Source organism: Schistocerca gregaria, chromosome 6 (assembly GCF_023897955.1).
Source record: "Schistocerca gregaria isolate iqSchGreg1 chromosome 6, iqSchGreg1.2, whole genome shotgun sequence".
Lineage (NCBI taxonomy): Eukaryota > Metazoa > Arthropoda > Insecta > Orthoptera > Acrididae > Schistocerca > Schistocerca gregaria.
In genome coordinates, this window is record NC_064925.1 from 428,542,110 (window position 1) to 428,559,271 (window position 17,162).

A 17,162-nucleotide genomic window follows, 5' to 3' on the forward strand; every position below is an offset into this window, starting at 1 on the left:
TGTGATATTTTACAACCATCCTCTGTAATTCTTGACAGTCCGTATCCATCTGCCTGGTCTTGGTTTAGATGTGGTTGTTCCTTTGCATTTACAATTCATTGTTGAACCACCAATAGTTGAACTGGACAGCTTTGGAAGGGCTGAAATATCCCTGGTAGATCTGTTACTCAGGTAACATTTACCGCCTAGTCCACTTTCAAGCTCACTAAGCTCTCCAACCCATTCTTCTGTTAAATTTTTTCTACTGACAGCACAATTCTTCCCTATTCCTTCATACAGGCGGGCTCACCTTTGTGACATCTTGTGGTCAACTCCACATTATGTAAGTTTCCAGATATTTTTGACCAGATAATGTAGAAAACCTTTTCACTGGTGAGGTGTAGCCTGTAGCTTCTATAACTTTTTTTAAAACTTAAGACAGAAAGCAATACTAGCATACCATAATTATGAATGATAGGATTTTAACAGCGTGCAGAACATAAACTTTATGTGCATAGGAATCATTTTTTTCCTGAAAGAGCTCTTTATACTAAAATGAGTAAATGAATATAAATGAGAATACAAAAAATACTCGTGGTGGTGTGCAGAATTTCAAACTGCAATTGTAGTGCTTACATAAGTTGTAATATCTGGTTATTTTGTTGGAAAAAGAATTGTAAACAGTCTTACAGTAAGCAATCTATTGGTAGCATGTGTAGAGCTATTATTAAATGTAAAGTGTATTGTAAGTAATGCTCCTAAGGGTATAAAACAAGAGAGAAACACCAGGACATACTTTGGGACAGTACAAGAACCAAATGCATTTTCCATAGTTGTTTCACCAACAGAACTTGACATCTGACACAAAAGTTCTCTCAGCAGCTGTCACACAGATGCTGGACCTGGACAAAGTACAAGAAATCCCAATGCAAACTAGATTCCTTCATTTATTTAACAAAGAAATTAGCCAAACAGCTATCCAAATTGACAAGTTGTTTTATTTTGTTTTCACTACCAGTTTTGGCAACTCAATATTGCATCTTCAGGCCCCATATGCACTTCTCAAAAATTATCAATATTGGCTTACTGTGTCCTTGTGAATTCCCAAGTGCTTCCTTTATAGACTTGACTGCAACTTCAATAAAATATGTTTAGGAAATACTTCATTGCAGTGTCCACTATCTTCAGATCTGAGTGATAATTAGTGTAAGGATAGAATAAAAAAGGCGAATGAATGTGAAACACCTTTGCTACACAGAGTAACACTTAACTACAATTTAAAATATAAAATTTTTCTTTAAGAAACCTGTCGAAATGTAATTCCATCGTGAAAAAAATAGATAATTTGTTGCAGTATGCAGCAGGCCCTCTGTGGGACTGAACAGATTACAATCAAATCTGGTGTGAAATGTGGACACAGTAAAGAGAGGAGTTTAAGCCCCAATTAAGTACTTAAGGTCAGGTTAAGTAAGAGCTGGACGCAAACCAAACACAGCAAGAAATTTCACATTAGATTTTCCAGTGTCTATTAATTGTACCAGAATTACATTTTTGAAGTTACAACCATTATTTAATAGTACAAATGGAACAATACACAGCATTTCTGTTGATTATTTCAAATCTGGCAAACACCCAAAAGCATATGACAGTGAAACATACTCAACAGATACTGTGACACACACACACACACACACACACACACACACACACACACACACACGTAAGAACTTTTACACAGTAACATGAAACTTATTTGCACACTTCCATGAAGAGTGTCAACAGTGAAGCTTCTGCATGCATCAACTTGTAACACACATATGCGCGCGCGCGCGCGCACACACACGCACACACGAAAAAACAAGAAGAAGGGAAGCCAAAAGTTACAATACAGAATAAGGTTCAAAGCATTTTATTTGAGGTTATGTACTATGTACCATGTCTGTACCTCTCAGAGAGAGAGTTTAAGAAGGTTTCCTTTGGCTTTTGCGATAGTGATTTCCTGGCCAAAAATCTAATTCTAAATTTATAGTTACGTTTTGATATTAACATATGGATTCTATCAACAATTGATAAATGGACACATTCAATGACATCCTTGTCAGTGGGGATGGCAGTTTTCAGTGTCCAGTGTTATGGAAAAGCACTATTCTTTATGTTCCTAAGAACTATAAAGAATATTTGAACAGAAGAAGGATACCATGTTCTGCTGCTTTCTAACAATATACGACACGAAAAAGTGGTTGCCAAAAGAAAATAGTGCACATTTCAGTTTGATTTGACACGTAACGTCTTTGTAACTTATACTTTTAATGTAAGTGGTTGTCTCCATGAATCCATACCTTAAGTTGGAAGGAAAGAGTTTACAAGGAGGGTAGTGAACGTAATAAACAGTGTGGGTGGAAATTAAAATTTTTAAATTTCTGCTGTATCTCTTGGATGAAACAAACTATATGGCTTAAGTGTCCACAGAACACATGGAAGCAGTAAAACAAGGTAATTATGTAACAAACTGATTTTCTTACACTTCAAGAGAACCAGTATTGTGACGAAATATGCACAGAAAATTTAGTTCTACAACCAAATACTTCTACTTTTTACAACACCAATTCTCTTTTTAAGTACTATTGGAACACACAATAAAAGAACAAAAGTGATTTTTCCAACTTATAGCATGCTTTCCTGGAGATGGTCACAGTGTATAATAAATGTCTTGTTTTGCCATAATACATAGTACTAACCCACACACAATAGCTAGAGAGATCCCCCATAAAGCTCAGAAAAGCTGTATTTAATAAACTATTACTGCAGTTAGCTTATTTCAACTTACCCAAAGAATTTGAGAGATTGTATCAGAAAGGCAGTTGGGCTAATGGCACGTGCACTGTAAATAAAGTATTGATGCTTGATGGCTCTACTGTTTCTAAATAAATATGATAGAAAGAAACTACAAGAGACCCACAAATGACCATAATTACAAAACTGTATGTACAACAGATTGATCTTTACAAAGGACTGATCACTACTTTACTAGCAATTAAATCTGCAAATAAATTTACACACAGAACTACTTTTTTCAAATAATATAAGATTTAATTTGCAAAGCACTAAATCATGAAGTGAAGAATAAATACAAGTTCCAATGAGATTAAGGAAGAAACAAATTGTGTCTCATGCATGGGTACTAGGATAACTGTTTATTCCAAGCTCCTGATTATTCTTTCTGAAGGATAAATAATGAGACAAAGAAAAAAAAAGAGAGGTAGATAAAAGTGTAAAAACTTCACCCAAAAAATTCTTGTAGTCCATCAGGCTCTCAGTAATCAATATAAGAAGGTTTACTCATGCTTCTCATGTCACATGTACACTGCCAAAGTTTTGCTGTGCTTATTTCACTGACTATGACAAGCACATAGCAAAGCAAAAAGTACTAAATAAACAAATGTGTACTTATTTACAAATTGTAAAATTAAAAAAAGGAAAAAACACGGACAAATACTGTAATAACCCATAACCACTGTTCTAAAACAAGAACTGACACCACATACTACTACCAAAACCTGTGTTATAAGAACAAGGGTCAAGATCCCAAAATTTACCAATAATCTGTGATTGATTACATAGTTTGAAACAAATACTAACAAAGAAATAGAGGGGCTGGCCAGTACTTACCTCAGCTCAGTACAGCTGACAGATAACACAAAACAGGATCCTTGCTACCCTCCCTGTTTACCTTTCCTGTTGCTTCATAACCTGGGTTGTGAGTAACTAAATCCACTTTCCCTTCTTCCCTTTTTCCCCCCTCTCCCCTCCCTGATGAAGGAACAAAGTTCCGAAAGCTAGGAATGTAAATTTTCTGTCCTGTTTTGTGTTATCTATCGGCTGTACTGAGCTGAGGTAAGTACTGGTCAGCCCCTCTACCTCTTTGTTAGTATTTGTTTCACATCTTTATATTCACATCTTTATAAGGGAAGGCGGAAAGGTGGAAGGAGTTTATAGAGGGTTTATACATGGGCAGTGTACTTGAGGACAATATTATGGAAAAGGAAGAGTATGTAGATGAAGACGAAATGGGAGATAAGATACTGCGTGAAGAGTTTGACCGGGCACTGAAAGACCTGAGTCGAAACAAGGCCCCAGGAGTAGACAACATTCCATTAGAACTACTGACGGCCTTGGGAGAGCCAGTCATGACAAAACTCCACCATCTGGTGAGTAAGATGTATGAGACAAGCGCAATACCCTCAGACTTCAGGAAGAATATAATAATTCCAATCCCAAAGAAAGCAGGTGTTGACAGATGTGAAAATTACCGAACTATCAGTTTAATAAGTCACAGCTGCAAAATACTAACTTGAATTCTTTACAGACGAATGGAAAAACTGGTAGAAGCGGACCTCGGGGAAGATCAGTTTGGATTCCGTAGAAATGTTGGAACACGTGAGGCAATACTAACCTTACGACTTATCTTAGAAGAAAGATTAAGAAAAGGCAAACCTACGTTTCTAGCATTTGTAGACTTAGAGAAAGCTTTTGACAATGTTAACTGGATTACTCTCTTTCAAATTCTGAAGGTGGCAGGGGTAAAATACAGGGAGCGTAAGGCTATTTACAATTTGTACAGAAACCAGATGGCAGTTATAAGAGTCGAGGGACATGAAAGGGAAGCAGTGGTTGGGAAGGGAGTGAGACAGGGTTGTAGACTATCCCCGATCAAATTAAATCGGGTGATGCTGAGGGAATTAGATTAGGAACTGAGACACTTGAAGTAGTAAAGGAGTTTTGATATTTGGGGAGCAAAGTAACTGATGATGGTCGAAGAAGAGAAGATATAAAATGTAGACTGGCAATGGCAAGGAAAGCGTTTCTGAAGAAGATAAATTTGTTAACATCGAGTATAGATTTAAGTGTCAGGAAGTCGTTTCTGAAAGTACTGGTATGGAGTATAGCCACGTATGGAAGTGAAACATGGATGATAACTAGATTGGACAAGAAGAGAATAGAAGCTTTCGAAATGTGGTGCTACAGAAGAATGCTGAAGATTAGATGGGTAGATCACATAACTAATGAGGAGGTATTGAATAGAATTGGGGAGAAGAGGAGTTTGTGGCACAACTTGACAAAAAGAAGGGACCGGTCGGTAGGACATGTTTTGAGGCATCAAGGGATCACAAATTTAGCATTGGAGGGCAGCGTGGAGGGTAAAAATCGTAGAGGGAGACCAAGAGATGAATACACTAAGCAGATTCAGAAGGATGTAGGTTGCAGTAAGCACTGGGAGATGAAGAAGCTTACACAGGATAGGGTAGCATGGAGAGCTGCATCAAACCAGTCTCAGGACTGAAGACCACAACAACAACAACAACATCTTTATATGAGACTTTCCATTAATCATTTGATTACATAGTTTACACACTGACATTACTAATGCATTTTGTCAAGTCACAGTAACAACAATAATCAAACCTGAACTTTCTACTATAGACAGTATATATGCACACATCAGGCACATTGATACATTAACTTTACCTTCATATAGTACCTTATAAACTTGAAATGCAGGTACATATGCAGAATCTACTTTCCTACACACAGGAAATCTTTGAAATGTATCCAACACCAAATTTTTTACTGTACAGGAAGGTGTGATTATAATAGCCTACAGGAGTGTAACTGACTCAAAGTATTTGTGCTAGACCAAACCTTGGGCATTATCTTGAAGAGTGGGTATGTGACAAAGCAGATGGATTGTAGTTGATCCGTTATGTTTTTCTCCTCTCAAAATTATTATTTTTATTATTATATTTTGTGATGTCTTTGGTGCTGTCATTTATATAATACGTGCACAATACCTAAAAATCTCTAGTATTGACTCAGGGCAAATTCAACTTTATTATCTATTACATTCTTTTGGTTACTAGGAGTATAACCAGCTAGTTACTTTGCCTAAAATCAAGCTAATTACAAAATATCAGTAATTTAAAGTTTTGTTATCATTGTTCATATGTAAACAATAACATGATTACTGACTTCATAATAAATTAGATTTTTAAAACAAGCTGTAGAAATAAAGTACTCATACAACCAGACACAAAAATAAGTTAGCAACACCTACACTCAGTTGATTTTGAAGTAATTAACAGATTTAGATAAAACAGTTTTACTGATCAGAATTGCATATTTGCACCAACTAACCAGCATAATTCAATGGAAATTATTACTGTATCTGGAAGTTCATGTGTAAATGAATCTCCATCCACAATTCAGCTACCTAGAAATGTAACTCTTTAATTGTAATCTGTGAAATCAGGGAAGTAACAGTAAACAATTCTAGTTTTAATTATTGTGAACTTTTAACAGAGGCATGTTGGAAGACCTTTAAGTTCAATCTGTGGTGAGGTCTGAAATGAGCAAGATCTTTGTCTGCCAATGCAGGATAACGTATTGCACTCTAGTGAAGATCACAAATTGGAAAAATTACCATGTTCACCCTAAATTTCACACTTGGGAGTTTATGCAATGATTCAGTGACTGACTGTGAACTTATAATTATTTCCATTAAAGAGTTAATCTTTCAACAATTGCAAATGCTAATCACGACAGTAGGATCAGACAACAAATAATGTTACTTCTGAAAGATGTTTACTATGCACATTGTTTTCATATTGATATGACTGTTACATCTGGAAGACAGTGTTTGAAGGGTTATATTCAGTGCTTGTGTTAATTATACATGTGCCACATGCAAACAATTGTGACTGCATGTCTAAATTAGGTAACTGGACTCAGACTGCAACAGTAGAATATAAGTTGAGTGTAGTATTTCTCCACAATTAAAGTAGATGGAACTGGCCATAAACATTAGTTAATTTAGCAACCAAGGGAAATTAAAGGGTTTGAACTTCAATTTTGATGTGGATTACATTATTGACTGTGGTATCACATATCAATATTAGGCTACAGGCGTCATAGCTGCAAAATTGCAAGTTTCCATCTGACGCCGATAAGAGTCACGCGGGATCTGGTGGATCCAACCCATCCTCTGAGCCACACGTCCAGCAGCTCTGAACCTCAAGTATTCTCTGCCACTGTAATATAGAAGGTCCAGTAGCAGTGGCTCACCTAACTTGTGCTCAGAGCCATTTCAGTACAGAAAACTGTGCAGATGCAACCTAGTCATGGCTCCAACACCATTGTTGTTGCTGTTATATGAACTGGACACTCTTTTTTGTGGCACCATTTGTAGTGTCTTCCTTCACATGGAAATTTACATGTTAAGTAAATCTTCTGTTTACTGTGTTAATATGTTCCTAATCATTTCTGCTCTGGTCCAGCTTTCCAAGAACAGCAGTGGCCCACCAATCCTTACTGTTGTGTACACAACACTGACGATGAATTATTCCCACCACCAACTTTTGAACCAGGTTTGATGAAGACACTGCCATCGAGGCTAACTGTACAGGTAAAGATGAATGGACTACAAGTAGTCTGTAGAAACAAAGCTACTGATAAGGTGAGTCCCAACAAAAAGGACTGTTCACCATGCTGTATATCATTATCATGCAAAGTGAGCAGAACTCTCAGAGTGTTTGGTGGTGATGGTTTCGGCTGTGAGGAAGTATCAACATATAGTAACTGAAAGTAAATCTACAATAAACTAGATAAAACTTCTATTTGCTATTAAGTGAACAGCAGCTGGCCTACTGCACAGACAGAAGGACAGAAAGGAAGATAGATTAGACAGCACATTCCATCAATCTTTAAGAGACACAGCAAAAATCCACAGTTCATTATCAATGTAACCAGTTCTGTAAGGAATCATAATTATACATTTCATACAAATACACTGTACACAATAAAAGTCTTAACCATATTTTTGTTTCGTTTCCTGTCAAAAAGTGTTGAAACAGTGCACTTATTTAATGTAAAATGCTCATTTAGATTCTGGGGCACATAGAAAATAGAAATGTATGTTAACCCAGCACTCTCTCATTATGTATTTTATTGTCGTTTCAGGAAGAAAAGTATGGCTGTTAAATTACTATCAAAGCTCAGTTCTCAAATGCCTTATACCAGCCCTGCCTAAGACATTGGAGCAACATCTGGTGAGCAGCACATTAATACCAATACTTCCCTTCCTCTTGTTGGTCTTATATAGGCAATGATAGTTTTTCCTACTAACAGGACTATATGGACTGAAGTGAGTCAAATGTTAAAATGGTATTTGAATGGATAAGAACTTTGGACACAGGGTTCAACTAGTTGCATTCTGCCTCGAGTGCCAAAGCTCACAAAATTACAATGTCATTCAACTAAATCAGATTATCAGTTTTCATTGAATTAATTAATGCACGGATATCTTATGACCTACACAAAGTTTCTACAAGCTTTACAAAAGCACACATGAATGCAAAAGAACATGCAACACTAAATGTAACTGGCTGAGTACTGCTGCCAGTCTAGACACATTCATACACAAAATTCAATTACATAAATAGTGTTCAATAATAAGGAAGCTGGTTCCCTATAAGAAATGCATACATACCTGACAAAATTCTCATTTTCTTCATTCATTTTCTCTGCGTCTTTTGATTTATACCTAATAAGTCTTTCAACAAGGGTATTGTTCTCCTCCTGCAAATGCATTAATCATTGCTGAGATTCTTCCTTTTCTAATTAGCAGGATAACTTATTTTTTCAGACAATATAAATTTTTCAAAAATATGTTGAATGAGTAAGAAGAACTCATTAGGATATCAATGTTTTCAGTTATGCCAGAAAGAGCAATATAAGCAAAACATTAAACTACATAGTATGTAACCTATAGCTATTAAAGATTAGTACCATTGCTTACTTCCAGAGACTTGTGAACATTCAAACTGAAATATATTTTGGACATTTGATGTCATTCTCAGTGAACAAAAAGCTTTAAATATGTAAGAAACTACACCTTTGAATCTGCTGTTTTGTTACTCACTGCCTTAAGAAACTTCAAATACAGTCATGCATTAAAGTAGATAGCAAAATATAATCCAATCAACAATTCAATTAATTTTTACTTCTTCAATTAATTTTTACTTCAGAAGTTACTCATTTAATACTGCAATTATGCAAAATATCATAGGAAATAAATAATTAAATATAAATAAAAGCACTTTTTTTGAAAAACTGCACTCTCTTCTTTTCACGTTATTTTTCAGCTGTCACAGTATATGTTGCTCTCATCAAACAATAGGTATGCAGAAGAATGATAAAATAGCTTAAAAAGTTACACGAATGGTTTACATGAAATAATTATGAAAGAGTTGATGATATCATTCAAAGTTGTAAAAAAATCATGAAGGAAAGGCTTTAAAAGATAGTCCATTACAATTTCAAAATACATGTTGTAAACAAAAAAATTATACCAAAATTTGAAAAAAGACCAAAATAAAACAATGTGAAAAAACTTATTGTAATTACCACAGAGATACCACATATTACAAACTAAATGCCAAAATTCTCAACAGTTAAATATCAGTGGGACATACACTAACAAAATAACAAACAAGTTTTAGAGGTGAGCGTTCCACCACCAGTGTAATATTCATTTTATGTCAGCTTGTTAAAAGCAAACAGAATTTAACCAAAAATATATTTACCATTCACAACTTTGAGAAAATGCTTGACAATTTTATAGCATGAAAGCTGGCATATACATGTCATAACAGTGCATTCCCATTACACTTTTTATTGTCAGTTTAAAACATGATATTTATGAAAACATGACAATAGTGATAGTGTAGGTAAATTTACAAATCCAATGTCAGCAAATAAATGTGAGGTAAAGATGAAGTTTATCTTCTGCATTATTTAGTATTTGATTATAGTATATTTAGTATTTGATTGTTATTTTGTATCCAGACTGACAGTACTACAGATTGGATGTATACTTACACAAAAGCTAAAACTAATCTGTTCATCCTGACAAACCCACCTCACTGTTTTTAAAAGATAGTGAACTAAACGCTCAGCACTGAAGAAATGCCCTTCTAGACAAAACTCCTATCCAACTTAAAACTATTGCTAATTAAAGAATGCATTAGACAATAATCAACCAGCATCTAAAAGCTAAAATATGAAAAGAAACAAATGTTTAAGGTGATATTTTCCTTACAGATATAGGGAAATATATTGTGGAACTTAAATAAGAAACAAGGCCACTATAGTCAAAGAATGAAACAATTTTAAAGATATTGAGAACAACAACAGTTAGAAGAAAAAGTGATTGAATGAACTCCTGCAGACATTGAATCCAGAAAGACTGAAACCTTACAAAATCTTAAGGCAAAACAGAAAAATTAAGGAAGAGATGGAAAGGATAACATGCAACAAATGGCCTAATCCAGGAACTGTAGAAAACAAAATACATTAGTTGTTGACTGCTATATACATGGTAATATTTAGTCCCTGAAATTCTTGGTTAGGTCACTCCAAAATATGGAAACTCATACTCCCCAAGGCAAAGGACAGCTGTGTCTACCATCTTCTGGTACAGTCATAAAATATGAATGACCTACTTGAGTGCACTTTACATATGCACAACAGCTTCATGTGCTATAAAGGGCTGTAAGGGCCATGCATCCTTATACATAATATTTCATAGTGATACTGATATTTGTTTCCATTTTATTATTATTTATTCTTTCACACGGAGTTTGGCAGGTTATCAGTTGGCTATTAGATAACTGGAAAACTCTGACCTGTTCAGATGAGTTGTAATTTCAGTTGGTAAGAGCCGATGGTACGGTTCAAGAGTGGTGCAGCCTCCAAGAAGCCATGGACCCAGGTTGTCAACAACGCGCAAGCTGGTGGTTACTCCATAACTGTGTCAGCTGTGTTTTCATGGAATGGATTGGGTCCTCTGATCCAACTGAACTGATCACTGACTTGTAAATGGTTACGTTCAGCCATTTATGGGATTCATGTACCCAAATGACAATGTCATGTCACTGTGCAACAATAGTACAATTGCTCGAACAGTTCACGGGTATGCTGCCAGTTCATAGTGTCCAACGGGCACAATATTTCGGCGATCAGATATGTCGCCATCATCAGGTGCGCTGACAAACTGAGAACCTGACGATGGAGACATATCTGATCGCCAAAATATTGTGCCCGTTTGACACTATGAACCGGCCGTATACCCATGGACTGTTCGAGCAACAAATACACTGGGAGAAACTGAAGAATCACAGTAGTACAATTGTTCATGATTTGTTTGAAGAACATTCTGGACATTTTAGCAAATTATCTTATCAGCCAGAGAGCCCAGAATGAATCCCATCGAATATTTATTGGACAGAATCGACAAGTCAGCTCATGGACAAAATCTTGCACCAGCAACACTTTCACAATTGTGGATGGCTACAGAGGCAACATTGCTCAATATTTCTGCACAGGACTTCCAATGACTTTTTGAGTCCATGCCACATCAAGTTGCAGCAATATGCTGGGCAAAAAGAGATCCATCAAAATCTTAGAAAGAATTCCATGACTTTTGTCACCTCAGTATAAACTTTAATTTGTCCACACAATAATGGTCACTTTATGACAGGTTAGTTTTGAGAAAGTTTGTACCAAAGAACTTTTTGGTTAATTCAGAATAATCAAGCTCTAGCTGTGAAGGGTTTATGATTGAGTGTGTACTTGTTATGAAAGAACACAAAGTAATTTGTGCTTTATGATAAAGTGGATCAATTAAAAAAAAGATACACTCAACATTCCTCCTTCAGGGAACAAAAGTGGACGGATTTGAGTTGGCTGAAAAATTCAAGAAGGGGGAAGGGAGCAAGTCACTTAGACGCAAAACTGAGAAAGATCCACTTGATCTTAATAACATCAGTCTGTCCACAAATTTCAATCTTAGATTGAAAAATAAGTCAAGGTTAGTGTACGGTTGTCACCACAGATAAGCCTTTCTGCTGATTAGCTTTTTCTTATGATTCAAAGGAAAAGGTACTGGAATCTGGAGGTTTGAAACAGACAGTATTATGGAAGTATACTGATGAAACTTTTGTAGTGTGGAAAGACTAAGTTAGACTAATTTTGTAGTTTTCAACCATGAAAATATTCATTTTACCATGGAAATAATAAACAACTCCCTTCCAGTCTTTAATGTTTCCGTTTGTTGCAAAGATTATGAAATCTTGGTACACATACTGTATTGCAGGCCAATCCACACAAACTTGTGAAGTAAATGGTTCCCACCATACTTCCCAGACTATGAGTGTCTTTATAACTTTAGTGCCTAGAGTGCATAGTGCTGCTAACAAGGACAAGATGAGCTTATACACTTAAAGAAGCCTTGAAGTAAATGTATATTCTCAAGAACAGATTTGCAAAGTGCTACAGATACTACATAACGTAGGCCTTGAGAATTAGAAAGATGAAATGTAGCGGTTGAAATACAGGGATTTCCCACCATATAAAGTATTTTCTCAAAGACAGGCCAGATCCTTATGACTATGGATTGCAAATTGATCTTTTGCCTTCAACTGTAGACAGAAGGACTTCTTGGACATAAGGACAGTTCATAATCTGTACAGGTAAGCTTTACAAAGACAGAATATCAGAGTTTAATGTTCTGTTAACAGTCAGGTCATTACAGACAGAGCACAAGTTTGGACTGGGGAAGGAAACTGACTATCCTATTTCAAAGAAATCACCTTGGTACTGACTTTCAGTGATGTGGGGAAAACCACAGAAAACCTAAATCTGGATGACAAGGTGGGGAGATCTTAACCACCATCTTGCTGAAGATGTGTCATGTGTCTTACTATTGCATCGACCCACTCTGTAGTTTTTACAAGATCCCTGTGAGTGTATACAGTAATATACTGGACAGGCAATGCAATTAATTCATAAGAAATACGCAGAACATTGACTAAAAAAACAGCTTTTACCCTCAGATAAATTGGCTTTGGCAAAGCAATGCATGGACACTAGCCCCTCAATGATTTATGACATTATCAGAAACTGGTGTCAACATCACTTTTCTGGGGGGAGGGGGGGGGGGGGCGATTTTACTGTGTAAGAAGGTGTAGAAATTTGTAGGCAAAGAATTTAAATAACTGTGACAGTGGTTTCAGAGTGGAAAAATTGTGGAATACGGCTCTTCCTTTGAATAGTTCTGAAAAATACCACAACAGTGACAATACCATTAATGCATCAAAATCTCTACCTGTTTCAGTTCTCACCACAGTTTCTGTCCATTGTCAGTTACAAGAAATTCATACTAGTTCTATGCTATCCACAAAATATCTCTGTGACAAAGATATCTTTAGCTCCATGCACTGTGATGCAGTGTTCATGCTTCTATGAGGTGAGATGTGTGCTGTAACTTCAGACAGTTGACTCACTCTGAAGATGGCAGGAATGTATAGAGCCGGTAATTAAAGCAGTGAAAGAAATTTTATTTCTTTGGCAATACACCTGAAGCCTAGAGAATCAGTCGATTCACAGGGAAAACATGAAAATGCACATAATTAAATAATTATAATTGATTTAGGTCTACAGATGCAATGGATTTTTTTAAGAAAAATTTTCCACCACTGACTGCATTTATTTCTTCTAAGTCCCAAAAATTTACAGTAAACAGGCACAGTCATTAATAAAAATGTATAATAAATATACGCAGTCAATGGTAAAGATGGTATCTTCAAAACATGCATGTAAGTATTCTTTTGTTTCTTCATGGTCAAAGAACACTGATGTCTCATCTTACATCATAACTGTTTAGAGTTAAGCAAGTGGACAAAAGTTCCTTTCTTTTTTTCGTTTTTTGTGTCATTGCTGGATTTTCTTTGATGTCCCAAAACACAATGAGGAATTAAGTAGTCTTTGTTCTGTTGAAAAGAAGTTCAGTTTTCTCTGCTTTCCATGTGTAGGAAATTTTTTTCTCTCAAAGATTAATGAGTGTGATACAACCATTTTATTCTACTCCAGCAACAGTTATGAATCCAGGTCCACTAATTAAAAAACAAAAAATAGAAAACTGCGTTTCAATTCAAAATTCTAAAATTCGTATGTTTGGCAAAGATGAAACATTTGTCAATTCCGATTTAGTATTTCTTTTGCAAAACATTTGGAAAATGTTACCTGATGCTGAACTGTATTCATGAATTTCACAGGAAATGTGTTCCTTTAACAAAAGTGAGCTGATTAGTGAAATACACAGAGATGATAGAGAACAGATTCCTGGTTGTGTCAAATGAAAACGATTCAATAGATTCAAATTTGTGGTCTATAATTGAGCTTGGCAAGGTGAAACCTGGTGAAGATGCACCAGCTGATGATTAAAAAGGTACATATATCGCGTCAAGGTAAGGCATTGGCAGAACTTAACTTCCTATATGCGGTGAACAAGTGCATGTATGAAATCTGACCAATCCATAAACAGTACGGGAAGAACTTCATTATACGCCCAGAAGAAATCAAATTTTGCACTGGTACTGTGAAGCTGAGGAGGAAATTATATTCAGTAAAGATGAACAGTTGTCACTATTATTTAGGACTGATAAACAGTATTGTAGCTGATGTGGTGACCATGGTGACAAAATTGAAGCTGGAGCTCTAGTAATGACTATTCTATGAATACCTCCATTTAATTTTGACACCTTTCTCCTCCCACTCACGTGATGTCTACACTGTAATTTTTAAATAATTAAATTTATTTGATATGTTCATGTTTTTGCTTCATTTCAACTAGGTTGCTTGGAATTCATTTTATTCAACAAAATGTTATCCATTATAACAATGAATATTCTCTGTTACTAGGCAGTTTTCAAGAAAATTAATTAAACTCATTATAGAGAACCACTTGTATGAATATCAAGAGCTCAGATGGAAACCCAGTTCTAAGCAAAGAAGGGAAAGCAGAAAGGTGGAGGAAGAATATAGAGGGCTTATACAAGGGCAATGTACTTGAGGACAATATTATGGAAATGGAAGAGAATGTAGATGAAGATGAAATGGGAGCTATGATACCGCGGGAAGAGTTTGACAGAGCACTGAAAGACCTGAGTCGAAACAAGGCCCCGGGAGTAGACAAAATTCCATTACAACTACTGACGGCCTTGGGAGAGCCACTCCTGACAAAACTCTACCATCTGGTGAGCAAGGTGTATGCGACAGGCGAAATACCCTCAGACTTCAAGAAGAATATAATAATTCCAATCCCAAAGAAAGCAGGTGCTGACAGATGTGAAAATTACCAATCAGTTTAATAAGTCACGGATGCAAAATACGAACATCTATTCTCTACAGGCGAATGGAAAAACTGGTAGAAGCGGACCTCGGGGAAGATCAGTTTGGATTCCGTAGAAATGTTGGAACACGTGAGACAATACTAACCTTACGACTTATCTTAGAAGAAAGATTAAGAAAAGGCAAACCTACGTTTCTAGAATTTGTAGACGTAGAGAAAGCTTTTGACAATGTTGACTGGATTACTCTCTTTCAAATTCTGAAGGTGGCAGGGGTAAAATACAGGGAGCGAAAGGCTATTTACAATTTGTACAGAAACCAGATGGCAGTTATTAGAGTCGAGGGGCATGAAAGGGAAGCAGTGGTTGGGAAAGGAGTGAGACAGGGTTGTAGCCTCTCCCCGATGTTATTCAATCTGTATATTGAGCAAGCAGCGAAGGAAACAAAACAAAAATTTGGAGTAGGTATTAAAATCCATGTAGAAGAAATAAAAACTTTGAGGTTCGCCGTTGACATTGTAATTCTGTTAGAGACAGCAAAGGACTTGGAAGAGCAGATGAATGGAATGGACAGTGTCATGAAAGGAGGGAATAAGATGAACATCAACAAAAGCAAAACTAGGATAATGGTATGTAGTCGAATTAAGTCAGGTGATGCTGAAGGAATTAGATTAGGAATTGAGACACTTAAAGTAGTAAAGGAGTTTTGTTATTTCGGGAGCAAAATAACTGATGATGGTCGAAGTAGAAAGGACATCAAATGTAGACTGGCAATGGCAAGGAAAGCGTTTCTGAGGAAGATAAATTTGTTAACATCAAATATTGATTTAAGTGTCAGGAAGTCGTTTCTGAAAGTATTTGTATGGAGCGTAGCCATGTATGGAAGTGAAACATGGATGATAACTAGTTTGGACAAGAAGAGAATAGAAGCTTTCGAAATGTGGTCCTACAGAAGAATGCTGAAGATTAGATGGGTAGATCACATAACTAATGAGGAGGTATTGAATAGGATTGGGGAGAAGAGAAGTTTGTGGCACAACTTGACTAGAAGAAGAAATCGGTTGGTAGGACATGTTCTGAGGCATCAAGGGATCGCCAATTTAGGTTTGGAGGGTAAAAATTGTAGAGGGAGACCAAGAGATGAATACACTAAACAGATTCAGAAGGATGTAGGTTACAGTAGGTGCTGGGAGATGATGAAGCTTGCACAGGATAGAATAGCATGGAGAGCTGCATCAAACCACTCTCAGAACTGAAGACCACAACAGCAACATAGTAGATTTTAGACGTAATTATCATTTGCACCTCCAATTTCACAGAATAAAAGGGTAGTGTATAGATTTAGAAAGTGTATTAAGCAGTGTTTTCAACACATGATTAAAAACACTTTTTATTTTAAATATGCCAACCCTGAGTAGTAACTGAAAGGACAGAGAGATGGACAGTAAGGCTCCATGAAAATAGTATTAATGATTATGACAGATCCCTAACAAACTGACCTTCGGTTGATATATTATATACATTAAGTGCCACTGAATCTTTGCTTAATTTGCAGATGAAACACAACATTGATTGTACCTTCCTTTGAAATATATGATTACACAGCTTTTCAGTATCTTCATTTATATGATCACTAAGACAATTCTTGTCGGTGAATTTCAGCTTAGCTTAGCTTCCTTCCACAAATGATTTACTTCTTGCTGGCATATTTGTTTCGACTTGTCAGCATGCTACTTAACATATGCATTGTGAAAGTTTTAATACAGATTATGTTGAACACAACAATGTCGGCATTATATGCTTCACAGAATATCATCACTGGCTGACTTGCAGTAATTTCAACAGGCATGACAGAGAACTACCCAAATGAAATCTAGCACTTGTTTCAAATCAGGCAATCCTGGATATGCACATCTCATTCACTTCAGAGAGGCCATAAAG

General features: G+C 36.1%; 1 protein-coding gene across 4 annotated transcripts in view; it reads right to left on the reverse strand.

The window, feature by feature from the left end:
- LOC126277975 (autophagy-related protein 16-1-like) overlaps positions 1-17,162 on the reverse strand; it is an 865,117-nt gene that overhangs the window by 796,560 nt on the left and 51,395 nt on the right. For 3 of the 4 annotated variants that reach the window (XM_049977631.1, XM_049977632.1, XM_049977634.1), the window contains exons 4-5: positions 8,522-8,610; positions 2,807-2,860 (exon numbers count right to left, since the gene is read on the reverse strand). In XM_049977631.1, the coding sequence (XP_049833588.1) occupies positions 2,807-2,860; positions 8,522-8,610 (143 nt within the window). The remainder of the gene's footprint in view (positions 1-2,806; positions 2,861-8,521; positions 8,611-17,162) is intronic. The other variant, XM_049977633.1, reaches the window with a different exon arrangement.